At 45.9% G+C, this 25751-nt stretch overlaps 2 protein-coding genes across 4 annotated transcripts in view; both read left to right on the top strand.

Moving 5' to 3' along the window:
* Positions 1-476: 476 nt before the first annotated feature.
* Positions 477-21093, top strand: LOC115121213 (sodium/potassium-transporting ATPase subunit beta-1-interacting protein 1-like). 3 transcript variants are annotated; one of them, XM_065020193.1, is made up of 8 exons: positions 477-916; positions 1124-1542; positions 4983-5120; positions 7728-7808; positions 9262-9459; positions 17330-17390; positions 19235-19320; positions 19881-21093. In XM_065020193.1, the coding sequence occupies exons 2-7, from the start codon at positions 1489-1491 to the stop codon at positions 19318-19320; spliced, it is 618 nt and encodes a 205-aa protein (XP_064876265.1). In that variant the 5' UTR covers positions 477-916; positions 1124-1488; the 3' UTR covers positions 19881-21093. The 3 variants fall into 3 exon arrangements, with proteins under 3 accessions (XP_064876265.1, XP_064876264.1, XP_064876263.1); XM_065020192.1 differs by having other exon boundaries at positions 479-916; positions 1203-1542; positions 19235-19316; XM_065020191.1 differs by having other exon boundaries at positions 479-916; positions 19235-19316.
* Positions 21094-21950: 857 nt separating this feature from the next.
* LOC115116658 (pumilio homolog 2-like) overlaps positions 21951-25751 on the top strand; it is an 80176-nt gene continuing 76375 nt past the window's right edge. Inside the window, exon 1 of the mRNA XM_065020080.1 lies at positions 21951-22068. The gene's annotated coding sequence lies outside the window, so the exon portion shown is untranslated. The remainder of the gene's footprint in view (positions 22069-25751) is intronic.

The following is a 25751-nucleotide window of genomic DNA, read 5'->3' as shown; positions in this document are numbered from 1 at the left end:
TTCTCCATGTGGTCTATATTAAAGGACACTTCATTTCATATAACAGGCTTTTAAAAAACATTGCTGTCTACAATTTCTACTTAATATATCAAAGGAATGCACACAAAATGTACTATTTGTGGAAAGACCATAAAGCTGAATGTGTGTTTTGTAATACCTGTCTTTACTCTGAATGTATTAGTACTTTGTATCCTTTAAAAAAAACTGACACTTTTAAACACAGCCATACAACTAGGTATTTAAAATAGCTATAGGTTTTTGAGAGTTTTAAAATGTGCAATTTGGATTTAATAATCTAAGTAATACATTCTTTAGATTGGTTTATGCAAATACCATTATAGAGCATGGACCTAGATATTGTATTTGCTGTAACCTTTTTCTGTCTAGTATTATTGACAAACTTTTATTAGATTCGCTGCGAGCCCTGTTTCTTTTGTCTATCTGCTGAACCCCCTCGCGCTCCTCTTGTTCCATTCTCCATGCGGTCGCGCGCACGCGGTCGGTAGGATTCCGGGGACCGTGTTAGAACTACTTTGAAATTACATTCTTCCTTCCTCCTACGTTCTTCTCCTTGAGGTTATAATTGATTTGACAAAGTTTGAAAAGTAAAATCAATCTAGTGGGATCACCTACTCTCACATATCTAATCATGTAAGATCAGTGATCGCCACAAGGAAGGAAAGAAGGATTTTGATAGTTCAATCTCGAACACGGCCCAGTTCCTCTGAAACGAGGGGGATTTGCGCTGCCGCGTGCTCGCGCCCGCCCCAGCAGGCACCACCGATTGTTGACAAAGACGCCGCGAGACGGAGAAGAGAGCCCGAGCCTTGGTTTTAAGCCACCGGAGGACTACGGTTGAAGACTCCGTCCGTTTACCGAGAACGAGGAAGGAGCGCGAGCGTCTTGAAAATCAACCGTGAGTCACAATGAACCGCTTTGTGTGTGTCAATTTCGTTTAATCAGCCCGGGCAGCTAGCTAGCTACCTCCATCGGGTCATTTCATTCCTCTTCCCCCCTCCCTCCCCGTGTGATCCGTTATCTTATGCTGCTCATTTCTACCATTTAACCCGCGAGACTTGCTGGGTTATAATAGCTTTCCGTCTTTCTTTGTGTCTTGTCTCAGTCTCCCCCTCCTTTCGCCATCAACCTGAAGGTGTGGCCGGATCGAGGCGATTCGGTAATAGTGTCTTTGCTTTAAACAGTTGTCGGACTGGCGCGTGAAGAAGAGATCCCCCCCCGGGTAACCACATGCACCTTTACATACCGACAGAATGATCACAGTGGGCCGGGATGGGTTGGTGTCGGTGTAATTAACGTCAGTCTCAAGGAGTCTTCCATACCTAGAAGAACCAGGAGGACGTGGTCCAGGCGAGGTCCGGCCGGGCATGGTGTGATCTCAATCAGGCAGCCAGTCTGGGTCTGACCGGTGACCACCCGTCCTTTCCCCGGAGCCTGCGTGGCCCCAAGCCACGTCCAGAGCCCTCCAAGATGGGGAAGTGTGACGGGAGAGTTACACTGGTGGCGATATGTTCACTGCAGCTGGTGAGTGTTTGTTGCAGTGAGGTGTGAATGAGGAAAAGGTGTGTGATGCTTATCCACAATAACCACTTTGTCCCTGTTCCCATCCCTCTCCCACTCACTGAATCTAAGAGAGAGTGAGAAAGATGGTCTGACTGAAACGTTTGAACTATTAACAGTGTGTCACATTATTGGCAACCACAGGACAAGTGTGTGTGTGTGTGTGTGTGTGTGTGTGATCACTGTATTCTGGGAGACCATGCTTTTAAAGTAACATCAGGAAAAGAAGAGAGCTCTCTTCCTCTCACCTACATCCTGCTCTTCCCCTCATCTACACCCTGCTCTTCCCCTCATCTACACCCTGCTTTTCCCCTCATCTACACCCTGCCCTTCCCCTCATCTACATCCTGCTCTTCCCCTCATCTACATCCTGCTCTTCCCCTCATCTACATCCTGCTCTTCCCCTCATCTACATCCTGCTCTTCCCCTCATCTACATCCTGCCCTTCCCCTCATCTACATCCTGCTCTTCTCCTCATCTACATCCTGCTCTTCTCCTCATCTACATCCTGCTCTTCCCCTCATCTAAATCCTGCTCTTCTCCTCATCTACATCCTGCTCTTCTCCTCATCTACATCCTGCTCTTCCCCTCATCTACATCCTGCTCTTCTTCCCCTCATCTACATCCTGCTCTTCTTCCCCTCATCTACATCCTGCTCTTCTTCCCCTCATCTACATCCTGCTCTTCTTCCCCTCATCTACATCCTGCTCTTCTCCTCATCTACATCCTGCACTTCTCCTCATCTACATCCTGCACTTCTTCTCATCTACATCCTGCTCTTCCCCTCATCTACATCCTGCTTTTCCCCTCATCTACATCCTGCTTTTCCCCTCATCTACATCCTGCTCTTCCCTTCATCTACATCCTACTCTTCCCTTCATCTACATCCTGCCCTTCCCTTCTCCTCATCTACATCCTGCCCTTCCCTTCCCCTCATCTACATCCTGCCCTTCCATTCCCCTCATCTACATCCTGCTCTTCTCATCTACATCCTGCCCTTCCCCTCATCTACATCCTGCTCTTCTCATCTACATCCTGGTCTTCTCATCTACATCCTGCCCTTCCCCTCATCTACATCCTGCTCTTCCCTTCCCCTCATCTACATCCTGCCCTTCCCTTCCCCTCATATACATCCTGCCCTTCCCCTCATCTACATCCTGCCCTTCCCTTCCCCTCATCTACATCCTGCTCTTCCCCTCATCTACATCCTGCTCTTCTCATCTACATCCTGCCCTTCCATTCCCCTCATCTACACCCTGCTCTTCCCCTCATCTACATCCTGCTCTTCTCATCTACATCCTGCCCTTCCCTTCTCCTCATCTACATTCTGCCCTTCTCTTCCCCTCATCTACATCCTGCTCTTCTTCCCCTCACCTACATCCTGCCCTTCCCTTCTCATCTACATCCTGCCCTTCTCTTCCCCTCATCTACATCCTGCCCTTCTCTTCCCCTCATCTACATCCTGCCCTTCCCCTCATCTACATCCTGCCCTTCCCCTCATCTACGTCCTGCCCTTCCCCTCATCTACGTCCTGCCCTTCCCTTCTCCTCATCTACGTCCTGCCCTTCCCTTCTCCTCATCTACATCCTGCCCTTCCCTTCTCCTCATCTACATCCTGCCCTTCCCTTCTCCTCATCTACATCCTGCCCTTCCCCTCATCTACATCCTGCCCTTCCCCTCATCTACATCCTGCCCTTCCCCTCATCTACATCCTTCCCTTCCCCTCATCTACATCCTGCCCTTCCCCTCATCTACATCCTGCTCTTCTCATCTACAGCCTGCTCTTCCCCTCATCTACATCCTGCCCTTCCCCTCATCTACATCCTGCTCTTCTCATCTACATCCTGCCCTTCCCTTCTCCTCATCTACATCCTTCCCTTCTCATCTACATCCTGCCCTTCTCTTCTTCTCATCTACATCCTGCCCTTCTCTTCTCCTCATCTACATCCTGCCCTTCTCTTCTCCTCATCTACATCCTGCTCTTCCCCTCATCTACATTCTGCTCTTCCCCTCATCTACATCCTGCTCTTCCCCTCATCTACATCCTGCACTTCCCTTCTCCTCATCTACATCCTGCCCTTCCCTTCTCCTCATCTACATCCTGCTCTTCTCATCTACATCCTGCCCTTCTCTTCTCCTCATCTACATCCTGCCCTTCTCCTCCCCTCATCTACATCCTGCTCTTCCCCTCATCTACATCCTGCTCTTCCCCTCATCTACATCCTGCTCTTCCCCTCATCTACATCCTGCCCTTCCCTTCTCCTCATCTACATCCTGCTCTTCTCAGCTACATCCTGCCCTTCTCTTCTTCTCATCTACATCCTGCCCTTCTCTTCTTCTCATCTACATCCTGCCCTTCTCTTCCCCTCATCTACATCCTGTTCTTCCCCTCATCTACATCCTGCCCTTCCCTTCCCCTCATCTACATCCTGCTCTTCCCTTCCCCTCATCTACATCCTGCCCTTCTCTTCCCCTCATCTACATCCTGCCCTTCTCTTCCCCTCATCTACATCCTGCCCTTCTCTTCCCCTCATCTACATCCTGCCCTTCTCTTCCCCTCATCTACATCCTGCCCTTCTCTTCCCCTCATCTACATCCTGCCCTTCTCTTCCCCTCATCTACATCCTGCCCTTCCCCTCATCTACATCCTGCCTTTCCCCTCATCTACATCCTGCCCTTCCCCTCATCTACATCCTGCCCTTCCCCTCATCTACATCCTGCTCTTCCCCTCATCTACATCCTGCTCTTCCCCTCATCTACATCCTGCCCTTCCCCTCATCTACATTCTGCTCTTCTCCTCATCTACATCCTGCCCTTCTCCTCATCTACATCCTGCCCTTCCCCTCATCTACATCCTGCCCTTCCCCTCATCTACATCCTGCTCTTCCCCTCATCTACATCCTGCTCTTCTCCTCATCTACATCCTGCTCTTCCCCTCATCTACATCCTGCTCTTCCCCTCATCTACATCCTACTATTCTTTGTCTCTTTGGTCAAAACTTTTATTTCTGTGTCTTATTTTCAACTTTTTATTTTCAGTGTTTTTATTAATGTGTGTGTGTGGTAGTATGCTGTAGTTGGCGTGTGTTTATTTGATTGTGATATATTGTGTGACGGTGGGTACTTTGGAATACAGCTTATTTTCAGTAGTTTGGGGAGTTTGTGTGTCTGTGTGTGTTGGGGATGGGGGACGGGGGGGTAGTCCCTCGGCTGGTGCTCCTTGCAGTTTCCATGGAAACAACTGCAGCATACTGTGTGTGTGAGTGAGAGAGAGAGTGAGACAGTTGTTTCTTTGTGTGTCCCTGTGCATATCCCAGAGAGAGATTGTTTTAAATTGCAATAATGTAATACCATAATGATCCCCTAGATGTATCTTGTGATTTATGTGTGTGTGTGTGTGTATAGATGGCAGCGTTACAGAGACAGGTGTTTGACTTCCTGGGCTACCAGTGGGCTCCTATCCTGGCCAACTTCCTCCATATCATGGTCGTCATACTGGGGATCTTTGGAACAGTGCAGTTCAGATCCCGCTACCTCATACTGGTGAGACACATGCATATATATATATATACACACACGCACACGCACACGCACACACACACACACACACACACACACACACACACACACACGATACTGATTAATCGGCTGATTTTTATATATATATTTATATGAAATAATGACAATTGCAACTGAAGGAACAATGTTCAATTTGGTTTAAATAATGCAAAAACAAAGTGTTGGAGAAGAAAGTAAAAGTGCAATATGTGCCATGTAAAAAAGCTAACGTTTAAGATCCTTGCTCAGAACATGAGAACATATGAAAGATGGTGGTTCCTTTTAACATGAGACTTCAATATTCCCAGTTAAGAAGTTTTAAGTTGTAGTTATTATAGGAATTATAGGACTATTTCTCTCTATACTGTTTGTATTTTATGTACCTTTGTCTATTGGATGTTCTTATAGGCACTTTAGTAATGCCAGCCTAATCTCGGGAGTTGATAGGCCTGAAGTCATAAACAGCGCTGTGCATCCCAGCATTGCTAAGAGCTGCTGTTTGAATGAATGCTTACGAGCCTGCTGCTGCCTACCACCGCTCAGACTGCTCTATCAAATATCAATTCATATACTTAATTATAATATAATAAACACACACAAATACGAGACTTTTGTCATTAATATGGTCAAATCCGGAAACTATCATTTCGGAAACAAAACGTTTATCCTTTCAGTGAAATACGGAACCATTCCTTATTTTATCTAACGGGTGGCATCCCTAAGTCTAAATGTTCCTGTTACATTGCACAACCTTCAATGTTATGTCATAATTACGTAACATTCTGGTGAATTAATTAGGGTCTTTGTTAGGAAGAAATGGTCTTCACCCAGTTCGCAACGAGCCAGGTGGCTCAAACTGCTGCATATAGCCTGACACAATTTCCCTAGTTAATATTGCCTGCTAACATTAATTTATTTTTACTACATTTTTTAGTTGATTTATTTTACCTTTATTTAACTAGGCAAGTCAGTTAATTAAGAACAAATTCTTATTGTCAATGACGGCCTCCCGGGGAACTACTGCCTTGTTCAGGGGCAGAATGACAGATTTTTTAACCTTCTCAGCTCTAGGATTCGATCTTGCAACCTTCCGGTTACTGACCCAACACTCTAACCACTAGTCTACCTGCCGCCCCTACACTCTAACCACTAGGCTACCTGCCGCCCCTACACTCTAACCACTAGGCTACCTGCCGCCCCTACACTCTAACCACTAGGGTACCTGCCGTCCCTACACTCTAACCACTAGTCTACCTGCCGTCCCTACACTCTAACCATTAGGCTACCTGCCGCCCCTACACTCTAACCACTAGGGTACCTGCCGTCCCTACACTCTAACCACTAGGCTACCTGCCGCCCCTACACTCTAACCACTAGGGTACCTGCCGTCCCTACACTCTAACCACTAGGCTACCTGCCGTCCCTACACTCTAACCATTAGGCTACCTGCCGCCCCTACACTCTAACCATTAGGCTACCTGCCGCCCCTACACTCTAACCATTAGGCTACCTGCCGCCCCTACACTCTAACCATTAGGCTACCTGCCGCCCCTACACTCTAACCATTAGGCTACCTGCCGCCCCTACACTCTAACCACTAGGCTACCTGCCGCCCCTACACTCTAACCACTAGGCTACCTGCCGCCCCTACACTCTAACCACTAGGGTACCTGCCGTCCCTACACTCTAACCACTAGGCTACCTGCCGCCCCTACACTCTAACCATTAGGCTACCTGCCGCCCCTACACTCTAACCACTAGGCTACCTGCCGCCTCTAACCATTAGGCTACCTGCCGCCCCTACACTCTAACCACTAGGCTACCTGCCGCCCCTACTAGGCTGCCGCCCCTCCTCTAACCACTAGGGTACCTGCCGTCCCTACACTCTAACCATTAGGCTACCTGCCGTCCCTACACTCTAACCATTAGGCTACCTGCCGCCCCTACACTCTAACCACTAGGCTACCTGCCGCCCCAACACTCTAACCATTAGGCTACCTGCCGCCCCTACACTCTAACCACTAGTCTACCTGCCGCCCCTACACTCTAACCACTAGGCTACCTGCCGCCCCTACATATGCATGTTTAAAAAAATATACTTGTGTATTGATTTTAAGAAAGGCATTGATGTTTATGGTTAGGTACATTACTGTATCGATTGTGCTTTTTTTCACAAATGCGCTTTTGTTAAATCATCAAGTTGAAGTAGGCTGTGATTCGACGATAAATTAACAGGCACCGTATTGATTTCATGCAACGCAGGGACAAGCTAGTTAACCTAGTAATATCATCAACCAGTTAACTAGTAACTAGTGTGTAGTTAACTAGTGATTATGTGAAGATTGATTGTTTTTTTTATAAGGTAAGTTTAATCCTAGCTAGCAACTTACCTTTGGCTCCTTGGTAGTCAGCCTGCCACACAGTCTCCTCGTGGATTGCAATGTAATCGGCCATAATCGGCGTCCAAAAAGGCATACGACCGATTATTACTTGAAATCGGCCCTAATTAATCGGCCATGCCGATTTTAATCTGTCAACTTCTAATACACACACACACACACCCTAACCCCTCTTTGTCTCTGTGTATATCAGTATGCGGTGTGGTTGGTGCTGTGGGTGGGATGGAACTCCTTCATCATCTGTTTCTACCTTGAGGTGGGACACTTGTCTCAGGTAAGAGATGTGTGTGTGTGTTTATAACGTGTTTATCATGCATTTGTGTTTTATAACGTGTTTATCACGGAGAAATGTAATAACAATAATACAAAGATAATTAAGGAACAAAAAAAGTGACAGTAGCGAGGCTATACAGGGGGTACTGGGTAGCCATTTGATTAGCTGTTCAGGAGCCTTATGGCTTGGGGGTAGAAGCTCTTCAAGAAGCCTTTTGGACCTAGACTTGGCGCTCCGGTACCGTTTGCTGTAAGGTAGCAGAGAGAACAGTCTATATGACTAGGTTGGCTGGAGTCTTTGGCAATTTTTAGAGCGTTCCTCTGACTTGCACTAACATATGTAGTGCCTTGCGGTCGGAGGCCGAGCAGTTGCCATACCAGGCGGTGATGCAGCCAGTCAGGATGTTCTCGACGGTGCAGCTGTAGAACTTTTTGAGGATCTGAAGAGCCATGCAAATTGTTTTCAGTCTCCTGAGGGGGAAACGGCATTGCCGTGCCCTCTTCACAACTGTCTTGGTGTGTTTGGACCATGTTAATTTGTTGGTGATGTGGACACCAAGGAACTTGAAGCTCTCCACCTGCTCCACCACAGCCCCGTCGATGAGAATGGGGGTGTGCTCGGTCCTCCTTTTCCTGTAGTCCACAATAATCTCCTTGGTCTTGGTTACGTTGAGGGAGAGGTTGTTATTCTGGCACCACCCTGCCAGGTCTCTGACCTCCTCCCTATAGGCTGTCTCGTCGTTGTCGGTGATCAGGCCTACCACTGTTGTCGTCAGGAAACTTAATGATGGTTTTGGAGTCGTGCTTGACCATGCAGTCATGGGTGAACAAGGAGTACAGGAGGGGACTGAGCACACACCCCTGAGGGGCCTCCATGTTGAGGATCAGCATGGCAAATGTTGTTACCTACCCTTACTACTTGGGGGCGGCCTGTCAGGAAGTCCAGGTTCCAGTTGCAGAGGGAGGTGTTTAGTCCCAGGGGCTCTTAGTTTAATGACGAGCACTTCATGGCTACAAACTGGAGTGCTACGGGTCGGTAGTCATTTAGGCAGGTTACCTTGATGTTCTTGGGCACAGGGACTATGGTGGTCTGCTTGAAACGTGGGTATTACAGACTCGATCAGGAACAGGTTGAAAATGTCAGTGAAGACTCAGAGTACACGTTCTGGTAATCTGTTTGAATGTTGACCTGTTTAAAGTTCTTACTCAAATCGGTTACGGAGACTGTGATCACACAGTCGTCCGGGAACAACTGATGCGCTCGTGCATGCTTCAGTGTTGCTTGCCTTCGAAGCGAGCATAGAAGTTATTTAGCTCGTCTGGTAGGCTTGTGTCACTGGGCAGCTCGCGGCTGGGCTTCCCTTTTTGTAGTGTGATTTACAACATGTTAATAATGTGTGTTTATGTATTGATGTGTTCATAACATGTTTTTTGTCATTTGTGTGTGTGTGTAGGACAGGGACATCCTGATGACGTTCAACACGTCGCTGCATCGGTCCTGGTGGATGGAGCACGGCCCTGGTTGCCTAGTAACGCCGGTGTTGGACTCCCGCATCGCCCCCGACGACCACCATGTCATCACCGTCTCTGGCTGTCTCCTTGACTACCAGTACATTGAGGTGCTGAGTGCCGCGCTACAGGTTCTACTGGCTGTAAGTAACACACCAGGGTTTCCCTTAGGAAAATGTGGCGCCGGCCGATTGACCAGCGACCTTTTAATTTACAGGACATTTTCAGAAATTTACCGATATCCATATGGCGTCCACCCCACAATGCTCAGAATGACAGAAAATTAAATTTAGATTATGGTGATTTATCTTAACAAAACAATGGCGTGCGTCCTTCTTAACGAATTCCGATGCGCACGTTGAAGCTGTTAGAATACCTGTCCACGTTTACTCTTCCTCAGCCAACAAGACGAGCAACGGACTGCGTGAGAAAGAAATATTTCCAAACAGAGGTCCGGTCCCTGGTTGTTCTTTGTTTAGTGTGCCTCGGTTCAACCTCTACGTTGTGAGTGGCTACCTGGTTGATCCTGCCAGTAGCATATGCTTGTCTCAAAGATTAAGCCATGCAAGTCTACGTACACACGGCCGGGAACAGTGAAACTGCGAATGGCTCATTAAATCTGACAGTTGTGGGACGATAGATCCCAAATTCATACATCCAGTACATCAACAAAAAAGCATTGAGGCTGATGCAACAGATCAGAATGTTTGGCTTCAAATTTTAATAAACTTATTTCTTCACATTATAGCTGCGTACACGAGGCAGTAGGCTACGTCCGAATGTCAAAAGCACAATGCACATGCGAGTGGGTTTCATGTGACGGAGAATAAAATATCTGTTGTAAAGTTAAACAACTAGCATGGGTTGCTAATATGACTAGGATTGTGTCTTTGGCTACCGGACAGTAAAAGAAAGTTGATTTGATAACCAATAGAACGTAAGAGAAATGGGCTACTTGTTTCAACGGCACATGGAGGTCTTTCTAAAATAACTGCCTCTACGTTTAAAGGAAAGTATTTTGGCTCGGGCTACTTTGAAACAAGGTAAGACATTCAGGTTTCACACAATGAAACGTATGTTTTCAATCTGCATACTGCCTCCAGCTCACATTGCAAAGCGTTGTGTGATGCGCTAACTCCTGCCTACCATTGCCTAAGCACTTGAATGGCGAATGGGAACCACGCTTAAATTACCAGTTGAGAAATAAAAAAAAATATATATATATATATTTTTTTTCAATTTAAAGTTTTATTAAGTTCTTGTTTTTCAATCAACCAACAAAACATATTCCACATTCACAGATGTGACAAGCTTAAAAAAATAAAAAGTCAAAAAATAATAATACATTTGAGAAAATTAAAATACAATTAAAATGAATGATAAAGTCAAATAAAAGCATTTATTTTTCTTAATCTATATATTTTCCTTGGTACCTGTATATACATACATATATACATACATACATACATACATACATACATACATACGCACATACATACATACATACATACATACATACATACATACATACATACATACATACGCACATACATACATACATACATACATACATACATACATACATACATACATACATACATACGCACATACATACATACATACATACATACGCACATACATACATACGCACATACATACATACATACATACATACATACATTACATTTAAGTCATTTAGCAGACGCTCTTATCCAGAGCGACTTACAAATTGGTGCATTCACCTTATGACCTCCAGTGGAACAGTAGTGCATCTAAATCTTTTCAGGGGGAGGGGGGGTGAGAGGGATTACTTTATCCTATCCTAGGTATTCCTTAAAGAGGAACATACATACATACATACATACATACATACATACATACATACATACATACATACATACATACATACATACATACGCACATATACATACATACGCACATATACATACACACACACATACATACATACATACATACATACATACATACATACATACGCACATATACATATACACACACACACACACGTACTCAAAAACTAAATTAAAATAAAAACACACACACAACACAAAAAACACCATACCACTTGCAGCAGCACTATCAAGGTTCTTATCAGCTATTTCAAGCATTCGCTGAGACGACGGGCCAATAATTCCTTTTTAGGTTTTACAGTACCTTACACAAAATGTATCTGCGCATTTCCCTAGTCACCCCGTTCACTCTGTCCAGTTTGAAATATAGTTGAATAGTGGGGACCAGAGTCTATCAAACTTGGGCTGTCTCTTGTGGAGGTCATAAGTGAGCTTTTCAAGAGGAAGGAAGTCAACAATCTGGTCAATCCACATTTTAAATGTAGGAGGGGTATTAGAGGCCCACAATAGAAGAATACATTTCTTAGCAAAGTATGTAATAGTCATAAGCAAATTTTCTCTGTCAGGATCAAGAACAAAGTCCTGCTGGGCATTAAGAAGATAGATACATGGGGTCATATCAAACTGTACCTCTAGTATTTTCTGTGCAGCAGTATGTACAGATTGCCAGAATCTGGCAATCTCCCTACAGCTCCAAAATACATGCATATAGGTTCCACATTCAGAGGTACATCTTTTACAGTTAGGAGACATATCTGTTTTCATTCTATGGAGTCTCAAAGGAGTATAATAAAATTTGTACAAAAATTTGTAATTAGATTCTTTCATTTTTACACTGGTAGAGGAGCAGTATACCTTGTCGCAAACCTCCGCCCATAACTCATCACTAATAGTCAGACCAAGGTCCTTTTCCCAGATTATTTTCAAAGGAGTAAAGGAGGAGCTTCCTTTCTCAGAAAGGAGTCTATAGATGCAAGATATTTTGCCTTTAATGGATTGTGCTGTGACAAGAAGGGTTTCAACTTCGTTCAACTGAGTTCTAAACCTCCTCTTGGAGGTAAATGAGGAAATTACATGTCTAATTTGAAGATATTTAAAAAATGGGATCTTGGCACGTCGAATTCACTGCAGAGCTCTTGAAAGGATTTCAGTGTAGTGGTTTTCTGATGAAATAGGTCTGAAAAGGTCCTGATTCCTAGAGTATGCCAAAGATTAAAGTTGGCATCCCTCAGGGCTTTTGGCAAGTCTGGGTTGCCTACTATAGGCGAGTGAGAACATATTTGGGAGGAAATGCCCAGGTATTTGTTACAGTCCCTCCACGCTAGTAGGGTGCTGTAAATCACAAAGGATTTGGCTATGTTGCCCACTTCACTAAAGTTATTAATGAATATAATTGAGCTTAAGGGCAATGAACCACAGGATTGGGCTTCTATCTGAATCCACGTTGACTCTTGTCTGTTTGTGATCCATGTTAGCATGTTGCTGATTTGGGCAGACCAGTAGTACAATTGAAGGGAGGGAAGGGCAAGGCCACCTTTAGATTCGGGTTTTGATAAAGTGGAAAACTTGATCCTAGGTTTTTTATTGCCCCATATAAATTTGGTGATGCTTTGGTTAGTTGTTTTGAAGAAGGAAACTGGGAGATAGCATGGGAGCATCTGAAATAAGTAGTTCAGTCTAGGGAGGACGTTCATACGGATTACATTAATTCTTCCTACTAAGCTAATTGGGAGGGAGATCCAGGTTTGGAGATTGTTCTTGATTCGATCCAGGAGTGGAAGATAATTTTCCTTAAAAGGCTATTCAGATCTGGTGTTATGAAGATCCCGAGGTATTGAAACCCCTGTGTTTTCCATTGGAAAGGACAAAGTGTCTTCATAGAGCTGGTGAGTGTAATATTGAGAGGGCAGACAGTGGATTTGTTAAAATTGATCTTATAACCTGAGAACTTGCCATACTGGGCAATTGTGTCTAAAATGAGAGGGATGGATTTCTCAGGGTTGGATATGTAGAGCAAGACATCATCCGCGTAAGCGAAATCTTGTGCTGCAGGCCACCTGCAGAAACACCCATAATACTTGGATTGCTCCTTATCAGCTCTGCCAGAGGCTCCGCCCCCAACAAGTAGAGCAGCGGGGACAGCGAGCACCCTTGTCTTGTGCCCCGCTCCAGAGGGAATCTGTCAGAGTTCAGTCCATTAGTAGTCACCATGGCATTTGGATGAGAGTATAGTGATTTGATCCATTTAATAAATTTGGGCCCATATTGAACTTTTCTAAGACTGAAAACAGAAAGCTCCACTCCATCCTGTCAAACGCCTTCTCAGCATCCAGTGAAGCCAGCAGGACAGGGGTCTTTTGTGCGTTTACTTGATCAATAATATCAAAAAGACGGCGAATGTTATCAGAAGAGTATCTGTCTCTAATAAATCCAGTTTGGTCCGCTTTTATTATTTTGGGAAGAAGAGTGTTTAGTCTTTTGGCGAGCAATTTGGTAATTATTTTATAGTCGAAATCCAACAAGCTTATGGGCCGGAAGGACGAGCAGGATAGGGGGTCCTTGTCCTTTTTTAGCAACACTGTAATGCGAGCTGTGTGCATTGAGTCTGGGAGAACTCCGTTTTTGCAAAAATCCTCCAGCATTGGCATGAAGATAGGGCTGAGCTGGGGCCAAAAAGCTTTATAGAACTCTCTGGGGAATCCATCTGGGCCTGGGGACTTATTAGGTGGCATGGAGGTAATTGCCTCCAGGATCTCCTCAGGAGTGAAGGGGAGTTGAGATCTTCCTGGTCGGTCTCTGATAGTTTAGGTAGCGAGATTCCCTCTAGGAAAGAGTGGAGTTCTGCCTCCGTGTGTTTTCTCTCAGAGGTATATAGTTTGCAGTAAAAATCATGAAAAGTTAAATTGAACTTTTTTGGGTCATATGTGACCTCGTCCTCTGCTGTTCGGATAGCCATGATTGTACGCTCTGACTGCTCCTTTTTTTAATTGGTAAGCAAGCAATCTACTGGGCCTATTGCTATACTCATGGTATTTCTGTTTAGTAAAGAAAACTTTTTTTTTATCTCCCGAGTGTAGTCCAAATTCAGTTTGGCTTTGGCTGCTTTAAGATGACCAGGAAGTGCTGTCTAGGGATTGTTTATGTATTTTTTCACAGCATTCCAGCTCCCTCTCAAGATCTAGCCTGTGTGCTTCCATTGCTTTTTTTCTTAGAGGAAGCATATGCAATTAGATGACCTCTTAGTGTGGCTTTAGCAGCGTCCCACATTGTGGCCGGAGAAACAGGGGAATCTTTATTGTCTTGTGTGTAGTTGTCTATCCATGTAGTTACTAATGTATGGAACTCGTCATTTGATAGCATGGAGGTGTTGAATTTCCAGCTCTTTGACCTCGGGATGTTTTTGCAGAGGTCAAAGCGGAGGTGGACAAAGGCGTGATCTGAAAGTGCTATGGGTCCGATTGTACAAGTGGCTGAATTTATGAAACTCTTTGGGATAAAAATGTAATCTATACGGGAGTAGGTGTTATGGACATTAGAGTAGTATGTATAGTCCATAGATGAGCTATTATTCTCTCTCCAGATATCTATCAGCCCCATCTCTTTAGTAAGAGAGTTCAACATCTTTGCAGATCTAGGATTTGTGGTGGGGACTTGAGATGATTTGTCTAGGGTTGGGTTAAGGGTACAATTAAAATCTCCGGCCACCACACCAAAGGAGACACAATGCTCATTGAACAGGGTTATAATTTTTGACATGAAGGCAGGAGTATCTGTGTTAGGGCGTATATGTTTAATATAGTAATTGGTTGACCATATAGTGACCCAGTTATCAAAATAAATCTCCCCTCCGGATCAGATATGTTTTTGTCTATTATGAATGGAACATTTTTATGGATAAGTATGGCTGTGCCTCTACTGTTTGATTTGAAAGATGAGAAATACACCTGTCCCACCCAAGCTCTGCGGAGTTTGGCATGTTCAGCATCACAGAGGTGTGTCTCTTGTAATAGCGCAATGTCTGCTTTTTCCTTTTTTAGAGCACATAGTATCTTTTTCCGTTTTATTGCATGCCCTAGACCATGGCAGTTCCATGTCAATAGATTTAAGGTACTAGTCATCGTCATCGAGCAGTAATCGAACTTTAGTGCAAGTCATCGCTGGGTAAAAGTGGATAGTAATTACAGCTGCGTTCACATAAAAGGAAAATAAATGGTGTACATAAAATAATAATCTCTGAACACCCCAGCCGAGTTCCCAAACAACTCGACACATCCCGTTGGATCTATTACCCCCGCTCAGTCTCAATTCTGTGTTCCGAATAAAACAAAAACCGGGAACAGTTAGCAACGCACAACGTCTCCCTCTCCCCACCAAAGAAATGCCTCATCCTCTCCACCCCGCATTGAGTAAATAACACAGTTGCCCTCGTCCAGACCTCAGTAAAAGAGGGGAGAAAAATAAAATCAATAGCCCAGCCTACATATACCTCCCCAAGGGACCTAGGGAACCCCAGGTAATAATAGCAACAACAAAAAAACAGGGAAATAAAAGTAGGCTGAAACATTAGTAGGCCTAGGTTAGGCTATACAGCCCATCCCTCTCAGTTAAAGGAAAATAAATATAAATTGGACGGCTGTAATGACATTTAGGGGGTGGGTCTCTGGATATCGGCTATATGTCGTCTTACCTCCTTTAGTAATGGCATTAATCGCATTTAGTCATTGGTCTGTTTCTCATTGGCCAGGATTGTCTTTCAAAAACGTTTTGCCTCTTCGGGAGTTTTGAAGTGTCGCAAGGCTCCTTGGTGAAGAATCCTGAGCTCGTTTGGGTATTTGAATCCCCTGAAGATGCCTCGGTCAATGGAGTATTTCTTCACTTCGTCAAATTCTCGGCGCTTTCGGGCGTATTCCAGCTGACAGGTCCTGGTGTAAAGCGAGTTTGGCGTTTCCCACTGTGATGGTGTTGTTTTTCGCCGCCTGTAGGACTCGTTCCTTGTCGGTGAATCTCAGGAAACGTATGGTGATTGGGCGCGGTGGTTGTCTGGCTGCTGGTGGGGGCCTCAGTGCTCGGTGAGCTCTCTCGAGTTCTATGGGCCTGTCGGTGGGCAGGTGGAGCCACTCGGGAAGTTTGTCTTGCAGGTAGCGGATCAGTGGCATGTTTCCCTCTTCTTTTTTTCGCCCAGATTGAATAGAACACAATTATTCCTTCGCCCCCTGTTTTCCAGGTCCTCTGTTTTCTCTTCCAGATGCTCGATTTTCTTTTTTAGCATATGCTATTGTTTCCATGGCATCTGTCAATAAGTTTTCCATGGATAGGATTCGCCCCTCTGCCTCGTCCAGGCGCCCCGCGTTTATGGTTATCTTGTTGTTGATGTCAGGCAATGCGTTTTCCAGGATTGTCACCTTGCCCCCTATCGCACTGAGCTGAGAGTTAATGGCATCTAATTTGGTGTTTAGTTCTGTACGTTGGGATCTCAACTCAGAAAGGATGTCTTCGACAGAGTGCGAGGTTGGCATTCGTTGTGCCTCGTGGGGGAGCGGGTTCTCTTGCTCCTGGCTAATGGCGCTAGTTTTTTCTGAAGCTAGCTTCTTCTTGGAGGCTTTTTCCGTCGCTAATACTCGAGTCCGGGTAAAAATGTCACCTGTAAGTGTCGCCTTTTGTAGCCGCCATGACTTTTTCTTACTAAAGCTAAATGAGTGTGAACTTGGAATGGAGGTAAGATTAGGAATTGGAAACTACTTGTGCGGAGCTCTTAGTTCACGCGGCCATCTCGTTCAAGGGTCACCGTATATTTTTTAAATCGTAGCCATCAAAAACTTTTTCATGCGATTGCATTTAGAATTGTTGTGCCATTATTAACCTAAAGACCGATTTTAATTTCTTTATTAAGAATGACCGGGCAAATGTATGTATTTCCATCACCTCGTATTTCTATCAATGAACAGGTTAAAAATCATTACTTTGCAATGGGATTTAAAAAAATTCTCCTGGCTGTCCGGTGCCAATTTCATTTATCAGCTTTTCAGATCTTTTTTTTTTATTGGCCTGAAGTTGGCTATTATTGACTAACGGAAACCCTGACACACACACACACACACACAACACAACATGATACTAACCTTAACCTCTGTCTCTCCCTTAGCTCTTTGGCTTCGTGTATGCCTGCTATGTGAGCAAAGTCTTCCAGGATGACGAGGATAGCTGTGAGTGTTGCGTCTGTCTGAGTGATCCATTTATCTCTTTATTCTGTCTGTCTGTCTTGTCTGGGTGTTCTGTCTGTCTGTCCCGTCTGGGTGTTCTGTCTGTCTGTTCTGTCTGGGTGTTCCGTCTGTCTGTCTGTTCCGTCTGTCTGGGTGTTCCGTCTGTCTGTTCTGTCTGGGTGTTCCGTCTGTCTGTTCCGTCTGTCTGTTCCGTCTGGGTGTCCCGTCTGTCTGTTCTGTCTGGGTGTCCCGTCTGTCTGTTCTGTCTGGGTGTTCCGTCTGTCTGTTCTGTCTGTCTGTTCTGTCTGTCTGTTCCGTCTGTCTGTTCTGTCTGGGTGTTCCGTCTGTCTGTTCCGTCTGGGTGTTCCGTCTGTCTGTTCTGTCTGGGTGTCCCGTCTGTCTGTTCTGTCTGGGTGTTCCGTCTGTCTGTTCTGTCTGGGTGTTCCGTCTGTCTGTTCCGTCTGTCTGTTCTGTCTGGGTGTCCCGTCTGTCTGTTCTGTCTGGGTGTTCCGTCTGTCTGTTCTGTCTGGGTGTTCCGTCTGTCTGTCTGTTCCGTCTGTCTGGGTGTCCCTTCTGTCTGTCTGTCTGTTCTGTCTGGGTGTCCCGTCTGTCTGTTCTGTCTGGGTGTTCTGTCTGTCCCGTCTGGGTGTTCCGTCTGTCTGTTCTGTCTGTCTGTTCTGTCTGTCTGTTCTGTCTGGGTGTCCCGTCTGTCTGTTCTGTCTGGGTGTTCTGTCTGTCCCGTCTGGGTGTTCTGTCTGTCTGTTCTGTCTGTCTGTTCTGTCTGTCTGTTCTGTCTGGGTGTTCCGTCTGTCTGTTCCGTCTGTCTGGGTGTTCTGTCTGTTCTGTCTGGGTGTTCCGTCTGTCTGTTCTGTCTGTCTGTCCCTTCTGTCTGGGTGTTCCGTCTGTCTGTTCTGTCTGGGTGTTCCGTCTGTCTGTTCTGTCTGGGTGTTCTGTCTGTTCTGTCTGGGTGTTCCGTCTGTCTGTTCTGTCTGTCTGTTCTGTCTGGGTGTCCCTTCTGTCTGGGTGTTCTGTCTGTCTGTCTGTTCTGTCTGGGTGTCCCGTCTGTCTGTTCTGTCTGTCTGTTCTGTCTGTCTGTCCCTTCTGTCTGGGTGTCCCGTCTGTCTGTTCTGTCTGTCCTGTCTGGGTGTTCCGTCTGTCTGCTCTGTCTGGGTGTTCCGTCTGGGTGTTCCGTCTGTTCTGTCTGTCCCGTCTGGGTGTTCTGTCTGTCCCGTCTGGGTGTTCCGTCTGTCTGTTCTGTTCTGTCTGTTCTGTCTGGGTGTTCCGTCTGTCTGTTCCGTCTGTCTGGGTGTTCTGTCTGTTCTGTCTGGGTGTTCCGTCTGTCTGTTCTGTCTGGGTGTCCCTTCTGTCTGGGTGTTCCGTCTGTCTGTTCTGTCTGTCTGTCTGTTCTGTCTGGGTGTCCCGTCTGTCTGTTCTGTCTGGGTGTCCCGTCTGTGTGTTCTGTCTGTCTGTCTGTTCCGTCTGTCTGTTCTGTCTGGGTGTCCCGTCTGTCTGTTCTGTCTGTCCTGTCTGTCTGCTCTGTCTGGGTGTTCCGTCTGGGTGTTCCGTCTGTTCTGTCTGGGTGTCTGTTCCGTCTGTCTGTCCCGTCTGGGTGTTCTGTCTGTCCCGTCTGGGTGTTCTGTCTGTCTGTCCCGTCTGGGTGTTCCGTCTGTCCCGTTTGGGTGTTCCGTCTGTTCTGTCTGCTCTGTCTGGGTGTTCCGTCTGTCTGTTCCGTCTGTCTGTCCCGTCTGGGTGTTCCGTCTGGGTGTTCTGTCTGTCCCGTCTGGGTGTTCCGTCTGTCTGTCCCGTCTGGGTGTTCCGTCTGCCTCTGATCTCTTTCTCTCTCTCAGTTGATTTCATTGGTGGCTTTGAATCCTATGGTTACCAGCCTCCTCAGAAGACCTCACACCTCCAACTGCAGCCCCTCTACACGTAGGTAACCTCTTAACGTTTCAACCTTAACCTCACGGTGACCCCTTACCCTAGTCCTTCCATTCCGCAACGGTTCAGAACAGCTAGTGCACATATTATGATATTTTGGGACGTTTTTGTTCTAATTGGTCTTCAGCAAAGGTTTTTTTGTCTGTTCGTGCACACAAGCCGAAGTTTACGCCCCTTTTTCGTGATTGGCCAACAGTAGGGATTCTTAGTGTTTGTTGTCATTCAACAAATGACATTGTTTTCATGCACATTTTTACCTTGACAAATACTGCACCAAACATCTTAGTTAGATGTAAAATTGCGCAACTAAGATCTCCTTGACAAAAATGTATGACAGATTTGTGTTAGATTAATTCAGACTATTTTGAGGAAGTGTGTACTAGCTACGGTGTCTCGAGATGGACAAACGTTTTTCAAGCGAAGGTCTTTTAAGGGAGTATGAGAGCACTCGAAGGCTTTAACAAAATATATATGATTTATTGTGTGACCTACTTTCTAATTGAACTGTATGATATGTCTCTCTCATCTCTGTCTCTCTCTCTCTCTCTCTCTCAGGGCTGGGTAGGGGAAGGAGGCGCCCCCATCAGACCACACCTCAGCGGTGAAGCTGTCGCCTTGGGAACAGAGCACTCACTCTGCGTGTCACAGTACAACTGAAAGATGGACTCACCTGTGTGTGTATGTGAGACCGTGTATGTGTATGGTAATCAAGGGTAAACTGACTGATACCCCTGAGGTGAATGTACAGAGGACAGGGTGGAACCAGCCATTCTATGGGAGGTGGGGAGGGGGGGACACTGGGCATGGTCACTTGTTAATGGACACGGAGGATATTGAGATGACACTCTGCACCTGCTGGCTCTTTGCACTCCTAGGACCCTGTGTGTGTGTGTGTAGTTCTAAAGGACTAGCTGAATGACCTCTGAACTATTGTGGGAGGGGCCTCAAGTCACATGGGGCACGGCTCTTCCATGTTGTCATTTTAGAATGTGAGGTCATAATAGAACAGTCGTACCCCCAATCCCCAATCTTGTCCCTAATTTTGTTGTGACAGGGTGACCCTGTGTACTCACAATCACAGCAAAAAAACAGAAGTGGGTTTGTCGTGATTGTGTGTACACTGCACCAATTTTAAGGATTGGGCTTTAGTGTCTCTGGTGAAAGATGTGGGGATTCTGTGCATGTAAATATCCGGCTGATTGGTTTGTTTTGGTTTTGGTGGTGGGGAGGGGGTTGCGTAGCCACGCCCCATTTACATTTCTCCTCACCTTTTTCACGACCAAGAATCGTCCTTGATGACTTTAGAAATGCTTCCTCCCTCACACCTTATTACCCTTTCTTCTGTTATTCTCCCCCCTCTACACTTCATTCACTCCTTCCTTTCTTCTATTATTCTCCCCCCTCTACACTTCATTCACTCCTTCCTTTCTTCTATTATTCTCCCCCCTCTACACTTCATTCACTCCTTCCTTTCTTCTATTATTCTCCCCCTCTACACTTCATTCACTCCTTCCTTTCTTCTGTAAAAAACAAAATCCCTGGTCTGACCTGATGATATTAATGTAAAGGAATACAAGGACACTTGATTATTTTACCACCATACAATAGGTCATTGTGCATTTCCAGGTCAGAAATGTCTGGCGGAGGACAGAGAGAGAGGGAGGGAGACTGTATTTATGAAGTGGTTTCCTGGGTAAGACAGACCGCGGTGTGGTAGGAGACATTGGGGAGGGGGTTGGTGAAATAAATAAACTGTTTATAAATTAAATCAGTCCTATGTTTTCTACACACACACACACACACACACACACACATGCATACCTTTGGACAAATTGATGCAAGTATGAAATTAGCCTTGCATTGCACGGTAGACTGCTGCATATGGTCATTTCTAGTGACACACTAGATTACATTTTTTGTAACAGGCTATGCTCTACTTTTCATTGAAGTTGAGTAATTTAGCAGACATTCTTATCCAGAGCAACTTACAGGACCAATTGGGGTTAAGTGCCTTGCTCAATGGCATATCGACAGATTTTTTTCAAACTAGTTGGTTCGGGGATTCGGACTAGTGACTTTTTCAGTTGGTGACCCAATCCTCTTTACTGTGACCCAAACCCTCTTAACCGTTAGTTAACCTGCCGCTACCGCCCTTTTCACACTGGCTGTTAGTTGGTTCACAATGCACCGGTCTAGTAGAGCAGTGGTTCCTACATTTGTTTTTGGTTACTGTACCAGCAAATTATTTTTCCTCTGCCCGGAGTACCCCTTAAGTACACCCTCTGTGTGCTCAGGAGTCAGCATGTTGTCATGGCTGGGGCTGGACTCCATTACCATAGTTCTCTGAACATTCTGCACAGGCATTAGATACCTGTTATTAGGTATGGACAGAACGTTGACTGGGAATAATGAACTGTCCACACACTCCCCTAACCAGTGTTATAGACACTACTAAAATCTTTATTGTGAATGTATTTGAGATCATTAGTGTATTTTTGCCCAATGTGAGAGAACAGCGCATGTCAACAGAGCCACACGTATGTATAACAAAGGGACTGGTGAGAAACCCTCCCCTCCCAGTTGGCGCAATGAACCGCACTCTCTCTGCTCTCCTCCGTTCCCATGATGCACCGCGTCTGCCTGTCTCTGCTCCCCTCCGAGCCGCCATGTTGTCGGAGTGAAAGCCTGGAAATCTGGATAGAGAATCGGGGCTGAAATCTTCAACCATCCGCCCTCTCCGCCTGTAAGTAGCCCTCACCCGGGGAAACAGTGTGCCTCTAACCGCCTCAAACAACCCATCGCCCGATGTATTGCCTTTACCGGGCCGTAAACATAACTTTTGTGGGTTATTTTAAAAGCTGTGTTGCTTCCTCCCTCCCCTGCCGTCTCCGGTTGTTGCCGTATTCCGCTCTAGTCAGACAGCTAGGGCCTTTGTTAGCTGGCTAGCTTACACCGGCGTCATGGAGACCTGTAGAGCCCGGGTACACGGAAGACGTGCTAGTAATGGGTCACCGGTGTGTGTTACTGGTAGAGGGGGTGTCGGGGGCGAGTTGCTCTGGTCGCTGGCTTGGTGGTCTGTTATTGTCTGTTGGTAGACAAACATAGGGTAGTTAACTACTGGAACCAGTTCCGTGGTTAACATCAATACATGCCACTTAAGCTAGCTAGTGAACACTCCAGTACATGGATAATGTTATTACCTAGTTATATGTCAACCAGACAAACACACATTTACTTACGTCCATTTTCATGTCCTTATTGGCCTCGATTTGTTTAGTTAGTTGGGTGGTGTGAGTTATGCCTCGGCGACTGACTTATCTAGTTGATACACAAAGCTATGTTCCGTTTTTATTGTTCTGGCCGAGGTGGACAGGACTGTTGTTCGCAGTGATAATCGATCCACGGTATTAAATAATGATTAATCCAGTTGTGGGCAACAATGCTATTTCCGGCTGGCGAACGTGATGAGAGGAGACTGCTCGCTAACGTTACTGATTTCCGGATGTTATCAAAGAGGTTACGTTACCCTAGTTACCCTAGCATACACCGCTGAGAAATGAATGGCATACACCGCTGAGAAATGAATGGCATACACCGCTGAGAAATGAATGGCATACACCGCTGAGAAATGAATGGCTGTTTGTTTTCTGCTTGCAAGTATTTGTTTGTTTTGCTTGTAAACAAACAAGTGGTTGTCTGGATGGCATGCTTGTAAGTGGTTGTCTGGATGGCATGAGCTGGCTGGCTGGCTGGCTGGCTAACTAACGTTGCCTGCAGAGGGGGGCGTGCTTGTTATGGCATAACTCTATGCATGGAGGCGAGGGTGGGTACTTATATTGGGCCTATTTCACACATGCACAGGTGTGTATTATATGCATGTAAAAATTTTTTGCGTATCCCATCTCCCCCAGAGGCACCCAGGGTCAGCCATTTATTAATAGCAAGAAAAATGTGGATTGTGTATGTACACCTCTGAGCCATGATGGATGGATGGATGGATGTGTGAGGTAGAGAGACGTGTTATGCGATTTGACAGATTCATTTTCCAAATACTTTTGTGGCTTCCTGTCCATCAGAGGTTGGCGGGGGTTGAACGCTAAATAAAACATAGAACAGACCACCTGGTTGTCTTGAACATTTGCTTATTGACTGAACACACCCCTTGTATGTTGAGTGGGTGGAATCCACATCACCTGGCTGGGCCACATACAGCAGGGCACAACGTTGTGTTAATGTTCCAGATAGAAAGGTCATGAGTTAAACTGATGTGATTTATTTTCTGCAAGTCAGAGAAGCATGTTTGTTCTGCAGAATATATTTATTCAGGCGGGGGGGTCAATGTAAATTGTCCGGTGGTGATTTTTATGAATTGTTCAGCAGTCTGACTTGGGTGTAGAAGCTGTTGAGGAGCCTTTTGGTCCTAGACTTGGCGCTCTGCTGTTGCTTGCTGTGCGGTAGCACAGAAAACAGTCTATATCTTGGGTGACTGGAGTCTCTGACAGTTTTATGGGCTTTCCTCTGACACCACCTATTATATAGGTCCTGGATTGCAGGAAGAGTGGCTCTGGTGATGTACTGGGCCGTACGCACTACACTCTGTAGCGCCTTACGGTCAGATGCCGAGCAGATGTCATATCAGTTGCCATACTAGGCGGTTTGCAACCGGTCAGGATGCTCTCGATGGTGCAGCTGTAGGACCTTTTGAGGATCTGCCCTCTTCATGACTGTCTTGGTGTGTTTGGACCATGATAGATCGTTGGTTATGTGGACACCAAGGAACTTGAGAAACTCAACCCACTTCACTGCAGCCCCGTTTGACCCTCCTTTTCCTAAAGTCCGCGATCAGCTCCTTTGTCTTGCTCACATCGAGGGAGAGGTTGTTCCACACTGCCGGTTCTCTGACCTCCTCCCTATAGGCCGTCTCATCGTTGTCGGTGATCAGACCTACCACAGCTGTGTCGTCAGCAAACTTAATGATGGTGTTGGAGTTGTGTGTGGCCACGCAGTTGTGGGTGAACAGGGAATACAGGAGTGGACTAAGTACAAAAAAACAAAGCTTTGTGGGTACTATGGTGTTGAACGCTGTGCTGTAGTCGATGAACATTCTCACCTAGGTGTTCCTTTTGTCCAGGTGGGAAAGGGCAGTGTGGAGTGCGATTCAGAGTGTGTCATCTGTGGATCTGTTTGCGTGGTATGCAAATTAGAGTGGGTCTAGTGTATCCGGGAGGATGCTGTTGATGTGAGCCATGACCAGCCTTTCAAAGCACTTCATGGCTACTGATGTGAGTGCCACGGGTTGGTACTCATTTAGGCAGGTTACCTTCACTTCCTTGGGCACAGGGACTATGGTGGTCTGCTTGAAACATGTAGGTATTACAGACTTGGTCAGGGAGAGGTTGAAAATGTCAGTGAAGACACTTGACAGTTGGTCTGGTTGTTCTTTGAGTACACGTCCTGGCAATCCGTCTGGCCCAGCGGCTTTGTGAATGTTGACCTGTTTAAAGGTTTTGTTCACATAGGCTACTGAGAGCATTCACACACATTCATCCAGAACAGCTGGTGCTCTTGTGCATGCTTCAGTGTTGCTTGCCTTGAAGCGAGCATAAAAGACATTTAGCTCGTCTGGGAAAGACTCGCGTTACTGGGCAGCTCACGTATGTATCCATGTCTGTGTGTGGAGTAAATGTAGTCTAGGATTTTTTCCCCCCTGGTTGCACTGGTGACATGCTGGTAAAAATTTGGTAAAGCTGATTTAAGTTTGCCTGCATTTAAAGTCCACGGACACTAGGAGCGCCTCTTCTCTGTGAGGATTTTCTTATTTTCTTATGGCCTTATAGAGTTGGTTGAGAGCGGTCTTAGTGCCATCGTTCAGTGGTGGTAAATAGACTGCTACGAATAATATGAGAACTCTCTTGGTAGATCGTGTGGTCGGCAGCTTATCATAAGGTACTCTACCTCAGGCAAGAAATACCTCGAGACTTCTTCAATATTACACATCGCGCACCAGCTGTTATTGACAAATAGACACACACCCCCACCCCTCGTCTTACCAGAGGTAGCGTCTCTGTTCTGCCGGTGGATGGAAAATCCTGCCAGCTCTATATTGTCCGTTTCTTTGTTCAGCCACGTCTAAGTGAAACATAAGATGTTACAGTTTTTAATGTCCCGTTGGTAGGAATATCTTAATAGTTGGTCATCAATTTTATTTTCCAACGATTGCACGTTAGCAAGGAGAATGGATGGCATTGGGAGTTTACTCGCTCGCCTCCGGATTCCCGGAAGCATCTCCGATCTGCGTCCCCTTTTCTTCACGCAGAAGGCGTGGATCTGGGCCTGTTCCAGTGAAAGCAGGATATCCTTGTCGTCAGACTCGTTAAAGGAAAACGTTTCTTCCAGTCCGCGGTGAGTCGTTGCTTTTCTGACGTC

This window comes from Oncorhynchus nerka, linkage group LG7, assembly GCF_034236695.1.
Source record: "Oncorhynchus nerka isolate Pitt River linkage group LG7, Oner_Uvic_2.0, whole genome shotgun sequence".
Taxonomy (NCBI): Eukaryota; Metazoa; Chordata; class Actinopteri; order Salmoniformes; family Salmonidae; genus Oncorhynchus; species Oncorhynchus nerka.
The sequence above is the reverse complement of the archived record's forward strand: the minus strand, read 5'-3'. Positions and strand labels throughout refer to the sequence as shown.